Below are 16,746 nucleotides of genomic sequence, written 5' to 3' on the forward strand. Positions count from 1 at the left end.
TAAAAATTTAAATGACTATATGAGAAGATAATTTTTTAAAACTATGAACAGTGTGAAAATTTTTTTCAATGAGTGGGAGACAGTTTCAAAATTACATTTTAACTTTCTCCTGACCTTACAGTGGTCAACCTTAATTTTTTTAAGTTGCATATTTGAATTAGCCAGCTGTAGCTTTGGAAAGAGGAGTCCGTCTTTTTTAGACTCCATCTATCCACCCTCATCACGACGGACGTGGGTTACTTCTTATTGTTTTTCTCACCTTCCTCATGACTACTTCTTTAGACATACCTACTCCTCTGAAGTCAAACCTAATTTTCTACAACAAATATGTCAATAATCTGTCACATTAACTATGGTACAGGAAAAAAAATGTGCTGATATTCCTACCATGTCTAATGACAGTCCATGTTCACCTGCATCTATTGTTCTATCTTTAGTTTTACATTCTTATGGTACAAGTTATTACTTATATGTTTAAGTAATTATACTGTCTACATAATCAAGAATGCATGACCAAATAATACAGTTTGAGAGGTTGAAGACTAGCCACAGAATTATGGTGGTTAGTTGTACATTTTTGTACCCTTTGTCTCAGACATGGGCATCATGATCCTTCCCTTCCTCCCTCCCTCCCTCTTTTTTTTCCCCTCTTTTTCTCCCAGACACCAACCTGGCCAAATCTGAGTATCCTGAGTATTAAGAACTTCACTCAACAGTACAGTTTTTAAAGGAGAGAGACTGATGGTTTTGTTTTTATATACTATAAGAAGAGGCCATGAGGTTTCAGACTGAATGACCACTGCATGAAAATAGGGTTGTTTTCTTGCAAAAATAATGAATTGATAGCATAGTTTCAATCAGTAGGATTTAATTAAAAGCTTATTAATTAAATCTATTTGAAAAGTGTTTCTCAATATGTATTTATTGCATTTCTATTATGTGCCAGGTACGACACTAGGCAGTGGAGATATGGCAATAAATGATGCAGACACGAACCTTGCCCTCCTGGAGTGTGGAGTCTAACAAAAATTAAAATCATTCATTCTCACATTTGGTCCACAAAGTCCAAACCTATCATCACTATTAAAAAGTATGCATTTAATTATAACAAAGTACTCATGGCTAAATTATTCTCAAGGAAGGCTTTGTTAGGGAGGCACCTGTGAATACTGACAGGGTAAAACTATTACAATGAAGGTAGCAAAATTGAATATGCCAAGACTTAGAACATAGACATGAGCTCCAAACTGAAGCTTAGCATATATATGAAGAAGTCTGTGTATATATTTACATATGCGTGATTTAAATGTCTCGGGACTTCCAGCATATTTGGTCCAAGGAATCTGGTTTCACCCAAATTCAATCCTTATGAATGATATTTTTAAGTAGATGAGTTAATACTTTGTATACGTGTATATATGTGTCAATACACAAAAATGTGTGTGCATGTGTGCATAATACCCTTTTCACGAACTTCCTAGTTTTCAATGGATACAATAAAATGACAAGGGAAATATCACGAATCACAAATTTTCTATAAGTCATTATCAATGAGCATATAGAATCAATTACTTAGGAAAGCAGGTGAAAGGAAGAGTTACAGGGGTGTATAGATGTCCTTCTGGAGAAAGGCTCTGTGGTCTAAAGAAGTTTGGAAGAAAAATTAGAATCAACCCCAGAAGCATTAGCCTGCTTGACTCTTTCCTGGCTTCAGCAAGAGAAAATGGGCATGTGGGTGTATGTGTGTGTGTGTGTGTGTGTGTGTGTGCATGCGCACGCACACGCACGCACATGTGTGGGTAGTGTGTATATGTTTATGTTTTGTGTCTTATGTAAATGAATGAAGGTTCAGCAGGAAGACCACTGCTTCCCTCATAGCTTACCCCAGTGTGCCTCATTAGGAACAGAGTGTCGCAGAAGTGCCTAGTTTAAGAATGTATGAGCTTCACAAATGCCAACATTATTAAAAAATATGCTTGGGAATGCCCTTGTTTCTGAGAACTGAAATTGCCTCCTTGACAAGACTGGAAAATGTTGTGTTTTTTTTTGCAAATGATATTCCTCTAGAGTATCTCTCCATGGGGACACTTCCTCAGTGACTCCCTTTGGCAATAACAGGATCCATGAGGTTGAATCTTCCTAGGGCAATGCTGCCTTTAGTGCACTCCCGCAACAAACATAAATATTTTCAGCCTTAGCTTTCCTGAATCTAACAAAATATAGGGAGGTCCCTGTTCCACATGGCAACATTCTTCTAGGGTGCTGAGGTGCTTAAGAAAGTTTGAGGGTTTTCACAGAAGAGCCTGATGATTGGCTAAGGAGCAAACCCAAATCTATCATGTTTTCTCTGCTGATGTGCCATTTAATATATAGGAACTTCCTTCTCTCTGGCACTAGAAGCTCATGCAGAGGGAGGAAAATGCACTTGCAAGAATTTTGCCTACAGTAAAGAAGAAGATATAAGGCAATAATGAGCAGACAAATAGTGCGTGAAAGATTGTGGGCATTAAAGGCAACCCAGATTGGGTTCAAACTCTGACTTACTTACTTACTTCTTGTGGTAGCTACCGAAACAGCTTAACAACTATTTCTAGTTTTCTGCGTTTCAGGCACATAGTAGGGATGCATTTCCCTATCAACTTTGGAATTAGGTGGGGCCGTGTGATTAGTTGTGGTCAATGATTCTGAGAGGAAAAAACATGTTTCCCTTCCAGGTTGAAGGTTTAATGTCAAGAGGGAGACCCTCCAGAACTCTATTTTCCCTTTGTCACATTGAGAGAATATTTAGTTCATTAGTCTGAGTCCTGAAGTAAGAACAGTGCCAACCTGTGATGGATGAGTAGTATGTGTGAGAAATAAATCTTTGTAACTTTAAACCTTTGAGATTTGGAGGTTGCTCAGAATCTCAGCAAGCCCTAGCCTAACCTGAGAAACTGGTTCTTTTAAGCTAGTCAATTAACCTCTCTGTTTTTGCTCATATCCATGAAACAGGGGGAATAATCCATTGTGAGAGCATTAAAAAAGCTCATGTGTATAGGGCATAAAAACAGTCAAATAGTAAGATTTGACCAATTTAGGGTTTTTTTCCCTTCCATCCTACTCCTATCTCATAACCCACCCCCCCACACACACACAATTCCCTTTTTATCAAATGGTGAAATAACAACTGTCCTTGGTCCCTTTTCTAGATTTCTTCTCTCTACCGATTCCATCTTCCCTTCCATTTAACGAAGTGCCCTTCCGTTTAAACGAAATGTTAATATTGGCACTTAAGCCAGTATTATTCTCCTGCCCCTTGAGAATATCTGCATCCAGTAGAATGCATTCTTTTTATCTCAAAGAAATTAATTTTAAGGATGGGATTTAAGGCCGTATGGACATTTAGTAATGGGAATAGTTGGGTTGGGGAATTTCTAATACTCCAAAAGTGATGTCCCCTGGACAACCACAAATCTACCTCTTTCTAAAGTTAGACATGGTAGTGAGATAAGGACAAGAAAACAGGAGGTTAAAGGATTTATCTGAAAAAGGACTATGATTGAGCTTTTCCCGCCCAGGGTTTTCCAGACTATTCTGAACAGGTACAAGGACTTTTTTTCTTTTTCTTTTCTTTTTTAAATATAGAATGCATCACAAATTTGCATGTCATCATTGGCGGGGGAGGGGGGCACGCTAATCTTCTATCATTCCAATTTTAATATATGTGCTGCCAAAAAGACCACCAGGACTTTTTTTGAAATAACCAAAATGCTATCCAGGTACCCTTCTAGCCCTAACTTCCTGTTTTAGGAATAGATGCATGAAATCCTAATAAATTGTAAAAGCTAGAGTAATCATAAGGACAAAATATTTGGATTCAACCACATATCTTACACACTTGATAATGTTATGATATAACTTATGTTGTAAGTTACATGATTTTGTGTCGTAGTGATGATCGAGTTAGGATAACCAATGTCTTCCCAATACAGGCAGTTACAGTTATGACAACCAGTGCCTTCCTGATGTAATTACATGGAACATTAAACCTAACATTTATCCTTTTTATAATAAGGCCCTTTTGTCAATGATAATGCTTGGTTTTCATCTTTAAACTTTGGTATTCCTTTTTTTTCCAACAAAATAAATAACTCTAGTTATACCATGTGAGGTTTAATCACACATCTTAGGTTGTTTTGTTTTTTTTCTAGCTACAAAGCACATCAGCCCATATATGAATATAACCATTAAAGATAAGTAATTTCAAAACAGACAATGCTAAAAAGTAGGTGAGGGACATTTCCATGGACTCACTGAACTGAAACCTAACACACTGTATTGAGCAGATCTTCAGCCAAAGGTGACAGCGAATCTAACAAGCACCCTTTCTTATAAGTAGCTTAAGTGTTCCTCTAATTCATGTCATAAAAACCAGAAAGAAATCTCCAAACATGTGGGGTGAAAGCCAAATCTCTCAGCTTAACACAGGAGGGAAACACTGCACATTCACATCTAATTAACAAAAAGTCGGTTTTTTCAAAAGTTAAAGGCTGAAATTTTTGCAATTTAATCCCAAATTTTATTAGCAAACTCTAATGATTATCCTGATTGCAATTAATAAAAGCTCCCAAACAGGTCAACTCATTTAATTGCTATCTGTAATCATTTGGATTTTAACATGATGGTTATTACTTATTACCCTGAAACCAAGCCGTGCAATGAGATATTGATTACTTTTAACCTTTAGATCCAAGGATTCAAGAAAGGTCAGAGGAGGGGAATACTACACCTTTCTTGGCTGGCAAACGTATTGCCTTCAGGAGAATTCAAATGATTCCCATTGGCCAAGTAGACCCAAGATTAGTTTATTCTCTGGGCTGACAAGAAATGATGATGCTTTTCAAAATCACACCCAGCACGTATTTAGTGAAGTGTTACATTTATATAACCAGTGGCCTCAAGATGTGCTTCATATTGCAGCAACTCTCAGGCTGTTAACCCTTGAACAAGTTTTGTTCATGGAAGCATCTTTGTTGGGATGAGATCCTAAATGTAGTGGCTTTAATTGGAATAAACTCATCTCATTAAATTCTCTTGTGGGTTCCAAAAGGCTGAACACAATCTCTGGCCACTGCTGACCACTAGCATTTCTTTGGGGTTTCTTTTTTCCATGACAACATTTAGAAATATTTTTCGCATTTGGGCCACCGAAAAGCAAGGAGTTCTTGGTGGGGTCCAGCAGAATTACGGGCAAGGGAAACATAACTGTTATGTGTTAGATTAATTTGCAGAACACTTGGCATTATTACTGCCAAGTCGTCAAATTGTTCCAAGTTGTTCCGGAAGGTTGTTATTAATAGTATGTTTTCTGAGGAAAGTTCTGTCTACTTTTGGAACTGCATTTCTGTTGCCAAGGAAACTCCTTTAAGCACAGTTTTCTAGGAGCACACTGCTGCTTTTGTTTGCCAGTGTCCTATTCATATCATCTAAGTAAGCGTTTTACATGCTCCAGCCTTCAGGCCCAAATGTTGAAGTTTTAGCCCATTTAAGTTGCTTTTTCAAACACAGCTTATGCCTGCTATGATTTCCCTCTTTCTCTCCTCCCTTTTCTCTCTCCCTCTCCATCCACAGCGCCTCTCTCCCCGCCTTCTTCCCACTCTCCCTCCAACACGCCCCACTCTTACTATTCAAGGTTTATTTTTTAAAAACAGTTGCATTAGGGGAGATAGTTTTCACGAGTTTTTGATAAATTAACTTCAATTTGAATAATAATTCCATAGGTTGTAGCATTAGTCCTTCAAGTGTTAATTATCTTTTCACTTTAAAATTAATGTAGTCATTTCCTCCTGACTCCTCTACCCCATTTATTGAAGTGCTGAGGAAAACATGTCATTGAGTCCTGAGCCAGCCCTGTTGTTGTGATTAAGCGTGGTCACATGGCCCATCTCTGCCAAAAGGAGGGCCCTGAGAAAAGGTGACAAAGACAGTGATTTCCTGTCAGCAAAGAGTACGACAGGGCTGTCTAGAAGTGATGCAAATGAGGGGAACTTTCCCCACGGCTTGTTTGATCCACTCTAGGCCAGAGCAGGCCAGGCCAGGCAGAGAAGGAGCCGCACAATACAGCAGAGGCAGCCCCGAGAGCCAACGCACCTTCCGGACAGTAGCTCACCCACCAGAGACAAAAACTGCTGGCGGCCCTTCCCTTCCTTGCCCCTCTGCACACAGAGCCAACTATTTCTTGGCATACTATTCTCTTAACATCCTTCTTTTTTTTTTCTTTTTCCCCTCTTAAAAAAGTGATTCAAATAGGAATTATAAGCGCCAGCAAAAATAGCATTTCCTATATTGTTCAGAAAGCACATCCGTCTACTTTTTCTTCTAAGCATTTTCAGGATGAGTTTTGTCCTCTCTCAAGAAAGAAAAGAAAAAGATCTACAGTTATCTTCATAGCAAACCCAGATTCACCAAAGCTCACATTAAGATGACAGTTATCTAGGACTTTGTAGCTTTAATAAACACGGAACAACAAATTCCTTTCTAAAGAGCAGTGGAGGCAGCCTCTATTTTCCTATTCTGATCACTTTTAAAATGACTAGATAATGTTATTTGAAATATTATAATGATTTTAAGCATATTCTTCTTATCTTAATGGAGTTTTAATCTAACATACAATTAAGCTCTACAATTAATCTACTGAGAAAGAGGTAAAAAATTATCTTTAGGTTCCTGTGCCTGATATATCTGGTACATTTTTACCTTGACTGCTTCAATAACTAGTAATTTGCTTCATTTTGGTACTGAAATTCCGACCTAAGACCTAATTAACAGAATTTAATTTTCTTAAAAGATTTATTTATTTATTTAAGAGACAGAGACAGAGAAAAAACCAGTGGTGGGAGGGGAGGGAGTGGGAGGGAAATCTCAAGTAGACTCTCTGCTGAGTGTGGGGCCAGAGAAGGGGCTCAAACCCGGGACCCTGAGATCATGACTTGAGCCGAAAACAAGTCAGATGCTTAACTGACTGAGCCACCCAGGCACCCCCGGAAAATAATTTTTTGACACATACTTCTGTTCTGTACACCAACATGTAAAAATTCTTTTTTCAAAAAAAAAAAAAAATTCTTTTTTCAAAAAGGTAATGGATTTTCTTCTAACCTGGACTATGAACCACCCTAGTATTACATTTTTAGGAGCTTAGGTTCAGTCATAAAGGTATCGGACTACAGTTGAAATTATTTTGATCAACCTGGTACAGAACAAAACAAAAGTGAACTGTTGCAGAGGGTTGATATTTGTGAATTTATAGAATACAGGGGTAGCAGGATTAATCTGTTTTCTGTGATGGTTCATAGCCATGACAACATCATTTTGGCATCAATAGTTATATAATAACAAGTCAATCAGGCCCCTTTTTTTCTTTTTACACTGTGCTTTATATTCCCCAGAATTTCTCATCCTACTCCATACTCATTTCTTTTAAAAAGTTGTAATGCTTATCTTTTAATACACACCGGAATTCTCAAAAAGTGACAATTTTCTCCTTTAAAATGTATCTCTTTCTCTTATCTTTTTTTCCCCTAAAACAATTCTTCTTTCAGTGTTTCATTCTCTTTTTATTGGTTTGGATTTTTTTTTTTTTTTTTTTTTTTTTAGAATTTCCTTATTTGTTCATTCACCCGTGATCTTAGTTTTTACTCTTTTTGTTTTGTTTTAGATTACTCATTTTTGTTTGGTTAGTTGTATATTAAGTAATTTCAACTGTTTTTCTTTCTCTTCAAGGTTATAGTTCTCCCTCACTTTCCTAATACCCTCTTCATTTCTTTTTTTTATATTAAGGATTTATTTATTTATTTGACAGAGAGAGAAATCACAAGTAAGCAGAGAGGCAGGCAGAGAGAGAGGGAGAAGCAGGCTGCCTGCTGAACAGAGAGCCTGATGTGGGGCTCAATCCCAGGACGCTGAGATCATGACCTGAGCCGAAGGCAGAGGCTTAACCCACTGAGCCACCCAGGCGCCCCTATCTTCTTCTTTTCAAGTATGTAATATTGATGTCTTCTCTTATTAATCTCACCTGGCCAAACTATCATTGAAAGGAACCACCTGTGGTTGAGAGCTGTGTTCAAAGTCTGTAAATGTTATCTGGCAACAGAGTTAGAGAAAAACAATTCACTTGTTAAAAGTATTATGTTTAGGGGTGCCTGGGTGGCTCAGTGGGTTAAGCCTCTGCCTTCGGCTCAGGTCATGATCCCAGAGTCCTGGGATCAAGCCCCGCATCTGGCTCTCTGCTCAGCAGGGAGTCTGCTCCCCACACCCCCTTCTCCCTGCCTCTCTGCCTACTTGTGATTTCTGTCAAATAAATAAATAAAATCTTTTAAAATAATAAAAGTATTATGTTTATAAACTTACTTATAAGAAATATTAGTGGTTAAACATTTCACTACCATGCCATTCTAATCCCTTATATTAAAAAAAATTCCTAACAGAAAGTGTTTTCATATCTAAGTATCAAAATAAACTTAATTTTTTCAAAGGAAGTGTATTTTTTTTCCCCCTCAGGGAAAATGTAAATTTTGCAATTAAGCACATTTCCCTCTTTGCTTTTACTACCAGGAAACCCAATGAGAAATTTTAGTATCTTTAGTAAGTGCATAGGACCATACAGTCTATATGCCTATATATTAACTCTTCTCACTGAAAGAGACTAGTCTATGTTTATTTTCCCCAGTTCTGATTTATATTTATGTGTTAAAAATATTTTTAAGGGTTTCCTGTGAATTCTTATAAGCAACCTCAAATCCAGAGCAGAGTTAAAAAATCTAATCAGTCTGCTTAGTGAGCACTGGATTATGCAAAATGGGCACTTTTTTCATTTGCACAGCAGACATATTTGTTTAATACTTAAACCAACAGAAATATAGAGGACACTTGCATTTTTCCCATAAAAACAGAACTATATGAGAGTAACTAGCCCTCAAAATGAAATATAAAATCTCCTGTGTGAATTCCTTGAAAGTATAAAGGCCTTAGTTAAAATGGGTACTAATGTTACATAATCTTTCAGCTGTAAGCATTATTTTAGTCCCTTAGAAATCATATAAGCTAATACTTTGTTGATGAGGAGAAGCTAAGCCATCCTCTCAAGCAACAAATCTATAAATGCGGTGCTTTCGTGAGCTTCCTACTCTCTGAAAACAGCTCTTGTTCAAGTATAACAATAATTGCCAGAATGCAACTTTTGAATGTGGCCCTTGAAATTAACCCTTGGACTCTGGAAGCCCATACCAATCCAGGCTCACTAAGGGCTCTGTTATCCGGGCTTTGTAGGTGGCAGAGAATGGGCAGTGCTCTGTGGCAAGGGAAGGAGCCCCTGACCAGGCACAGCCTCACGGCACTCCCGAGTCAGCTGTGTCTGCCACCGAGGGCAGGACAGCAACAAGCAGCAGCCTGAGCTCCAGCCTCTCCAATCTTGATGATGCTTCGAGGTCACTTAGTCTATAAAATTCACAGGATGGGGAGGAGATGTCTTGAGCTTCCCTGAGCCCAAGAATAATGCCACCTTTGATCTGTAGAAATGAAAAAAATGGAGCTTTTCCTTTGCAAGTGGGTTTTAAATATTTCTCCATTAATAGTTAATGCACATGCAGACCGGCAGAGTGACAGCTCCCCGTGATTATGAATTCCGGCTTCGTAACTCCAGTCCAAATAGGAGCTGAACTTTCAAAATCACGGTGGTTACTTTTGACAAATTAAATTGTCCTACTTAGGAAGGTAGGAGGAATGAAGAAAAAGAAAGTGAGAGAGTGGGAGCAAATTCTCCTTGGAGGTGATTCTCAGACTGAGGAAGAAAAAATAAGAAAGAACTACTTTTGTGTTTTCTAGGCTGACAATACTGCCAGTGTTTATTAGAAAAGAGCTATAGAAGGTCCCTGCTCAGATGTTGGGCAACTGGGCCAGACAAAGACGGGAGAAGGAAAGACACTGGCAGGATGGCTTGCTGTCTCAAAAGAAGGAAGAAAATATTTTTGAGGGAGTGGTCATTTTTAAATAAGAATCAAGTTGCTCTTAAGACCCTGCTGTTGAAAGTTAATTAGAAAGAAAATGGTCTTAAATTTCTAATGAACAGAAAATAACAAGAAATGGTTTAAACAGAAAATTCTACTTTGTTGTCCTTCGTAATGCTAAAATTCTAAATTATGTCAGGTGGTGTCAATGTATTCTTTGCCTGTTAAATCTAATTATTTTCCTCTAAGAAGTCCCTGTGGCATTTTGCTGGCTTGGGGTAACCGACATATCACAACAGGTGCCCAGCCCAGGAGCTCTGCTGAATGAATAATCGAAGGTATTTATCTGGAGTTACATATCTAGGGGTTAAGGACAGATGATTTTCTGGCAGAGACTAGAGTATAAAATAAATAGGGAAAGTCAGGTAAGTAGTGCCTTATGTGGAAAAGGCTAAAAAACGCTTCACTCTTGTTGACTACCATCTGAGTAGGCTTTCTCTAAACCAACATTTCCAAATGTGGACTTTGGGGAATCAACCTAAGTCTGTGTAGTACATGTCACGAGTCAGGATCTGGGCATGACTATCTACTCCAGGAAAGGAGCTGAGTGATGAAATACAGAGAGCCCCCCAAGTAGAGGAGAGAAAAGGCTTTGAATTCTACCATAACAAGAATCATACTTGGTCTAAGGCCCCTGGGATTTTACCATCACTCAGGTGAAGGTCTCTCTGAAAGGTTTCACCTTCGTTCTTTATGATAATATCAGCAAACATGAACTTCATTCTCACCCTTAATTTTTTGGTATATGTGCTGCCGAACAAAGTGAGCACTCATCCTTGACTTTTGAACTCAATGACCGTTAATTCAGTATCAGCTATGTAAGGTGTTTTGCTTAACAATGTATACAATCCAAGAGCAAAGCATTTTTCTTAGTGTTCTAGAAGCATTTTAAGAAAGGAAGAAGATGTACATGGGTTGAGCTGGACTGGAGTGCCATGATATGGGTTGGGCATCCTGTTGAATGGTCTTGAAGACTAGGGAATGTGAATAATAAATGCCCCACAGGGGAAGGGGGAGTCCCACTGACCAGGAAAAAAAAATGGTTTTGTCCCAAATGTCAGTGGTGCCCTCGATGAAAAATGCTGATAGAGCACTGGTATCTTTCAGGGACAACAAATTTAAAGATTAAAGTCTCAAATGTAACTGAAAGCAGAGGAAGGCCTGGGCACCAACTGAGAAGTGCTATTACTCTGGGGTCTCTGTGATTCATAGGCTCAAAACCCTCCTCCCTCAGGTCATGAGTTCAGTTGATTTCTGAAAAGGCACATTGGAACAGAGGAATGGGACATGGAAAATGTTGACCTAACCTGAAAATCCCTGAGGATTCTAGATGAAGACCTGAGATTAATTTTCCTCCATCAATTTTTCTAATTCGGGATCCACCCTGAGTTCTCAACGACTCCTTACTCAATATCCTCAGATTGCTCCGGAGGTTCCTAAACCTCTGGAATAATGTGGGGGCTTGTGTAAAGGAGGACTCTACAGATCTGTAGCATTTGCCCTTGGTGTATAGCTCAATCTTTAATTTTGCTTATAAGCCAAATGCAAAGTTTGGGCCAGTCTCATGAACTTAGCTGTGTTAACACCTCAGAGCAGAAAGATGATGACAGGACGTGAGTCACAAATAAAGAACCCCAGTATGGAAAATGTTTGGGAAAATGCTGTAATCCAAGAGTATGAGTGGGTGGAATAATGGCCTTCAATATACCAGAATGGGAATTCTTAGGCAGAGCACTTAAAAGGAAACCACAAAAAAAAAAAAAAAATAAAAAAAAAAATACTGATTTCCTGTTAATTGTGATGTAAATTATATGGATGTGATTTTAACAAAGAATAGCACTACTACTGAAAAAAAATTGTGGTTTATGTGCAAAATGCAAAATGCATCTAGAAGAAAAGAAATCTTATTTGGCATCATGAGTGCAATAACATCTGAGATAATGGCTTATGGTTAGTTAACTTTTGTATTATTTTTTCCTGTTTTGTTCAATTTTTAATGCTTATTAGGAATGAAACTAGTATTTTCTATCAATAAATTGATAAGATTAATGGGCATTTTTCATACATAATTCTTGATCCTGACATGAAATGTGAACTCACCTTGCTTTGTTTACACTAGCTGAAGACTGTTATTCCAGACATGTTATGCTAGAAGATATACTGGGTAGTTTTGTTGTTAATGTGGATGGCTAGCCATACAGGAAATAGCTAGTAGTCAACAAACTCAATTAATGTTGGTAGAATTCTTTCAGGAATAAAATATCACCATTTGCTGACTCCTTGGGGAGATTATATCTTCTCTTAACCAAGATGATTCTCAGGGGACACTAATTAAAGTCAACCTGACCCTTGAAAAGTATAAAGTTCTCTCTTTAGAGAAGGTAAAAGTTAAAATAATATATTTAGGAAAGGTAACTTAAAATGATAAAAAATGAGGAAGAAAGGAGACAACTTTTATTTGACCTTGAATGTACTTCTTATTCTACAAGAAATTTTTAAAAGCTAGAGGGTAGTTGTTTCTTGTCATTATACTGTTGCTGATTCTGTGGTTAGTTATTAATTTTATTTTTTATGATTCACAATCTGCTCTTTGAAATATGCCATATGCTCAAAGCAATTCAAGGATGACAACTGTCAGAATTACTCCAATAAAAATTGCCTAAATGAGGAAGATTTACTGCAATCTGATATTTCAGTGGAAAGTCCCTCTACCCTCCCCGACAGCTTTTGCAGACGCTGTGAATCTTGCAACCATTTTTTCAGTCAAAATCACATAGCTGTTTTGTAAGAACTTCTAAGACTATTTAAGTAGAATTGGTAAAACATATTAAGCTAAGGGTGAATTAGCAGACACGGAAGAACAATATAGATAGTTATTAGATGGATTGCCTGCAATCAATATATAAGTTCCAAGCCAGTTTTCTTAAATCACACACAAATGTATTGAGTTGATATGACAACGTCTGCTCTGTGTATCACTAATAAACATTAAATTGAATGATCCCTGTACCCTGGAAGTAGCAAGTCAAACTGGAGGCAAATTTCTTTTTTTCTCTGGAAAGATCTGAGGGGTGGATAGAATCCACCTGAGTGCTCCAATGAAAACACATTTTGTTAAATGTTACCAGTCCATTTATCCTTCATTTTGTTTCAGTCTATTTATTAATGCGGTTTCATTTATTGCTATTCATCTTGGAGATAAATCTTTGTCCTTCTATAGAATTACACCAAATAGAATGTGATAAAGGGAACTTTCTTGCAATTATGATGTCGGTGCAGCCTGTCAGCACACAAGGGATGGAAATGAGTTTGGGGACAGGGAAGGGAATTCTAATAGACACCATGATACATACAATGAACGCAAAGATATCCTGAGAGAGAGAGAGACTTGTCAGGCTAATCAGATCTTCCACAGCAAGGTAAAGGCAAGAAGGGTAGCTCTAACCTTGTAAAGATGCTGCTGCTGCTCCTCTGACATCATCAGGTCGTGGCTGTCCATCACGAGGGACTCCATGTCAATCAGCCAATCCCAGAGCTCCTGATATTCCGAATCAAAGTCCAGAAGCCTGAAGATAAGGCACAAAATGTATTATGCATAAATACAGTGTAGTTGTTAAAATCTCATATTAGAATAATATATTCTTGAAAACCCATGATGTATCTAGGTGATACCTGTGAAAAGAGAAGGGAAAAATTCTCGGTGTGGTTATGCGGTGGGCAAAATAGAAACTCAAGCCTCTGACATAGCATTTCTTAGATTTTGAAAACATAACATGTTATTCCAGGGCTCATACCTAAGATATATCAAGACTATTCCATTCGCTAACCCTTTTTGAGGATGTTTGAGCACTTGAACAAAATGACTACTACTATGTCCTTGGAAGAGAGCGCTGCCATATTTAACAGACTGAGAAATAAAGGGTCAGGGCCTTGTGAAGGGAACAGGGTCCAGAATTTTGGGTCAGAATAGCATCCTCAAAATTCAAACCTCTTTCTTGCCCACTAGATTTTCATAGATGTCGCATCCGAAATACATTTATGATTAAGAATACTAATTCAAGGGGCGCCTGGGTGGCTCAGTGGGCTAAAGCCTCTGTCTTTGGCTCTGGTCATGATCTCAGGGTCCTGGGATCAAGCCCCACATCAGGCTCTCTGCCCAAAAGGGAGCCTGCTTCCTCCTCTCTCTCTCTCTGCCTGCTTCTCTGCCTACTTGTGATCTCTGTCTGTCAAATAAATAAATAAAATCTTAAAAAAAAAAAAGAATACTAATTCAACTAATTTCTCTACAACGATCACAATTTATTATCCGATCTGAAATATCATTTTCTCCAGGAAACGACTCAATCATTTATTTGTCCCTCTGCTGTCTATCTGCCTATCTCTGCAAACATATATCCTACATTTATTGTCATGGATGAGTAGCCAGCATTTCAGCTTAACACTCAGAGATAGGCTTGAGTGACTCTGGTAAGCCGGTGAGAACCAGGGGCAGATCCAGTATTAGACAGGTGTTCCCCACAGACGTGTAGGAAACAAAGGTAAGGACAGGAAGTCAAAACAATGAATCTTTGAATAGCCAGCAATCATTAAAATTCAAAGGAGGATCACTATGGTTTTCAACAAAATAAATCATTAGAATAAGGAGCTTAAAAGGATTAATGTGATTCTCTATTGAAAGCCTGGTGAATAAGTAAAGCCCAGATTCTTCTAAAACACTGTGATCAGAAAATGAAAGTGCAGGATGAAAAACTATGACTTTGTCCTTCCCCCCAAAATCATCTCCCTAAAAGAAACCACATCCTTGCCAAACTGTAACAGAGCAAAACCCTATCAGAACCAGCAAAGCAGCGGGCTCAAGTACGAATCTGGATTTATCAAGTGAGTATCTTATTACTACCTTGTTCCTGCCTCTATACATTAAATGGCTACTTTCCACAAAAATGAACATTCACTTTTAATAATTTAATTTAATCTTAATCGATCTGTCAAAGAAAACTGAAGGTGTGTCTGGTGACCGAGGAGACTAGATCTAGAACAGCTTGTTTTATTTTAATTATCTTACTGTAATTACAAAGATTACTGATGAAGACCATAAGCAGCCAGGGGCAAGGATCCTCGCTGGCTGACACGTAGAATTGACGTTTAACTGAATGCTGATGTTGGGCACCGGTGATATGACCAAAAGCTTCAGCAAGGCTCTGGTGGCCTAGAGCAGGGTTTCTCAGATTTAATGTGCACGTGACAGAGATGAGGATTTTGTTGAAATGCAGGTCCCGATTCAGTAATTTTAGGGTGGGGCCTGAGATTCTGCATTCAGGCCTCGCTTTGAATAGCAAGGAATTCCAGCAAACACGAGAAATCTGAACTAGTATCCCATTTCAAAATACTAAAAAACAAAAAAAAACACTCTAACAGGGACAAACCACCAAGCTTTGTTTATTAACTCTGAGCGACTAATAAGGAATGACTAACAAGAATTTGCTCACAGGACAGGGACAATCATTTAGAAATACCACCTGAATTACAGTCATCATTTCTCTCTCCTTGCACCCTCCCACATTTTAGCCATAAACACAGGAGAAAGTCGGAGGTGGGTGGGTGTGCACCTGGGTGACTGAGTCAGTTAAACGTCTGCCTGCAGCTCTGGTCATGATCCCAGGGTCCTGGCATGGACCTCCCATGTTGTACCCATGCTCAGTGGGGAGCCTGCTTCTCCTCTCCCTCTGCCATTCCTCCTGCTTGTAGTCTCTGGCTCTCCCTATCTCTCTGTCAAATAAATAAATAAAATTTTTTTAAAAAGGGAAATGTCACCCCCCAAATTAAGGAAGAATGATTCTGGGGAATAGTAAAAATAGCAAAGGAGAAATAAAGAGAAAAGTTCACCCTTTCCATACCAGTGGATTTAAATAAAACAGAAATAAAGGCAAGAGGGGCTCCTGCTAAAATGTGGATCCTTCCCTATCTTGGACTAAGACCTGGAGAGGAGGTATGTGAGACAGGTTGAAAGGAAAGTCAAAAGCACCAGGATGTCAGCTCCTTTTACTGCTTGGAAGTCTGGGAAGAGACTTCACCATCACCTGGAGTGGGAACACTACAATCAGAGAGAACTTTGGTCAGGACTCCCTTTGCTACCTATTCTTTTATCCTCTGGATGAGGACCCTGTTCTCTCACTCCCCACCCGACCCTCCCCACCCAAGAGGTTTCTAGGAGTTCACCCGGTGAATCTGACAGAGGTGCTGCCAGGGCAACAAAGGCACACTGACCCCAAGGAGAGGCAGGGGGGCCTCTGAAGCCAGACCTCAGAGAGTTGGCAGGGTGAGTGGGGGTTGAGATGAGGCTTAGTCAGCAGAAATACCTCCTGACCAAGCCAAGAGATAACAACACAGCCATGGACCTCTGTGGGGATCAACTTTGGAATACCTAGGGCAAACTCCATTCAAACAAACCAGACAGCCCCTACCCAAGCGCCTTGGTGAGCCCAGGGAAACTCATCACACCTCAGAATCACAAGGTCACATAAACCCAGATGCCATCTTAGAAAAAAGAAGGGAGAGAAATAAATCTGAAAAACAGCATTTACCCCAAGAGATAGCTCCCCAATGATGATGTTAATTTATTAGGGGATGCTATAAGCATTGTGTTAAAGAGCTGGGCCTCTGATCTTGAAGCAAGCTTTTCCCTTATTTACCAAGAAATTATGTGCTT

The 16,746-nt window shown here is 38.7% G+C and overlaps 1 protein-coding gene across 2 annotated transcripts in view; it reads right to left on the reverse strand.

The window, feature by feature from the left end:
- AKAP6 (A-kinase anchoring protein 6) overlaps positions 1-16,746 on the reverse strand; it is a 552,477-nt gene that overhangs the window by 99,692 nt on the left and 436,039 nt on the right. For both annotated transcript variants that reach the window (XM_044232056.1, XM_044232057.1), the window contains one exon: positions 13,486-13,606. In XM_044232056.1, the coding sequence (XP_044087991.1) occupies positions 13,486-13,606 (121 nt within the window). The remainder of the gene's footprint in view (positions 1-13,485; positions 13,607-16,746) is intronic.

This window comes from Neovison vison, chromosome 13, assembly GCF_020171115.1.
Source record: "Neovison vison isolate M4711 chromosome 13, ASM_NN_V1, whole genome shotgun sequence".
Classification (NCBI taxonomy): domain Eukaryota; kingdom Metazoa; phylum Chordata; class Mammalia; order Carnivora; family Mustelidae; genus Neogale; species Neogale vison.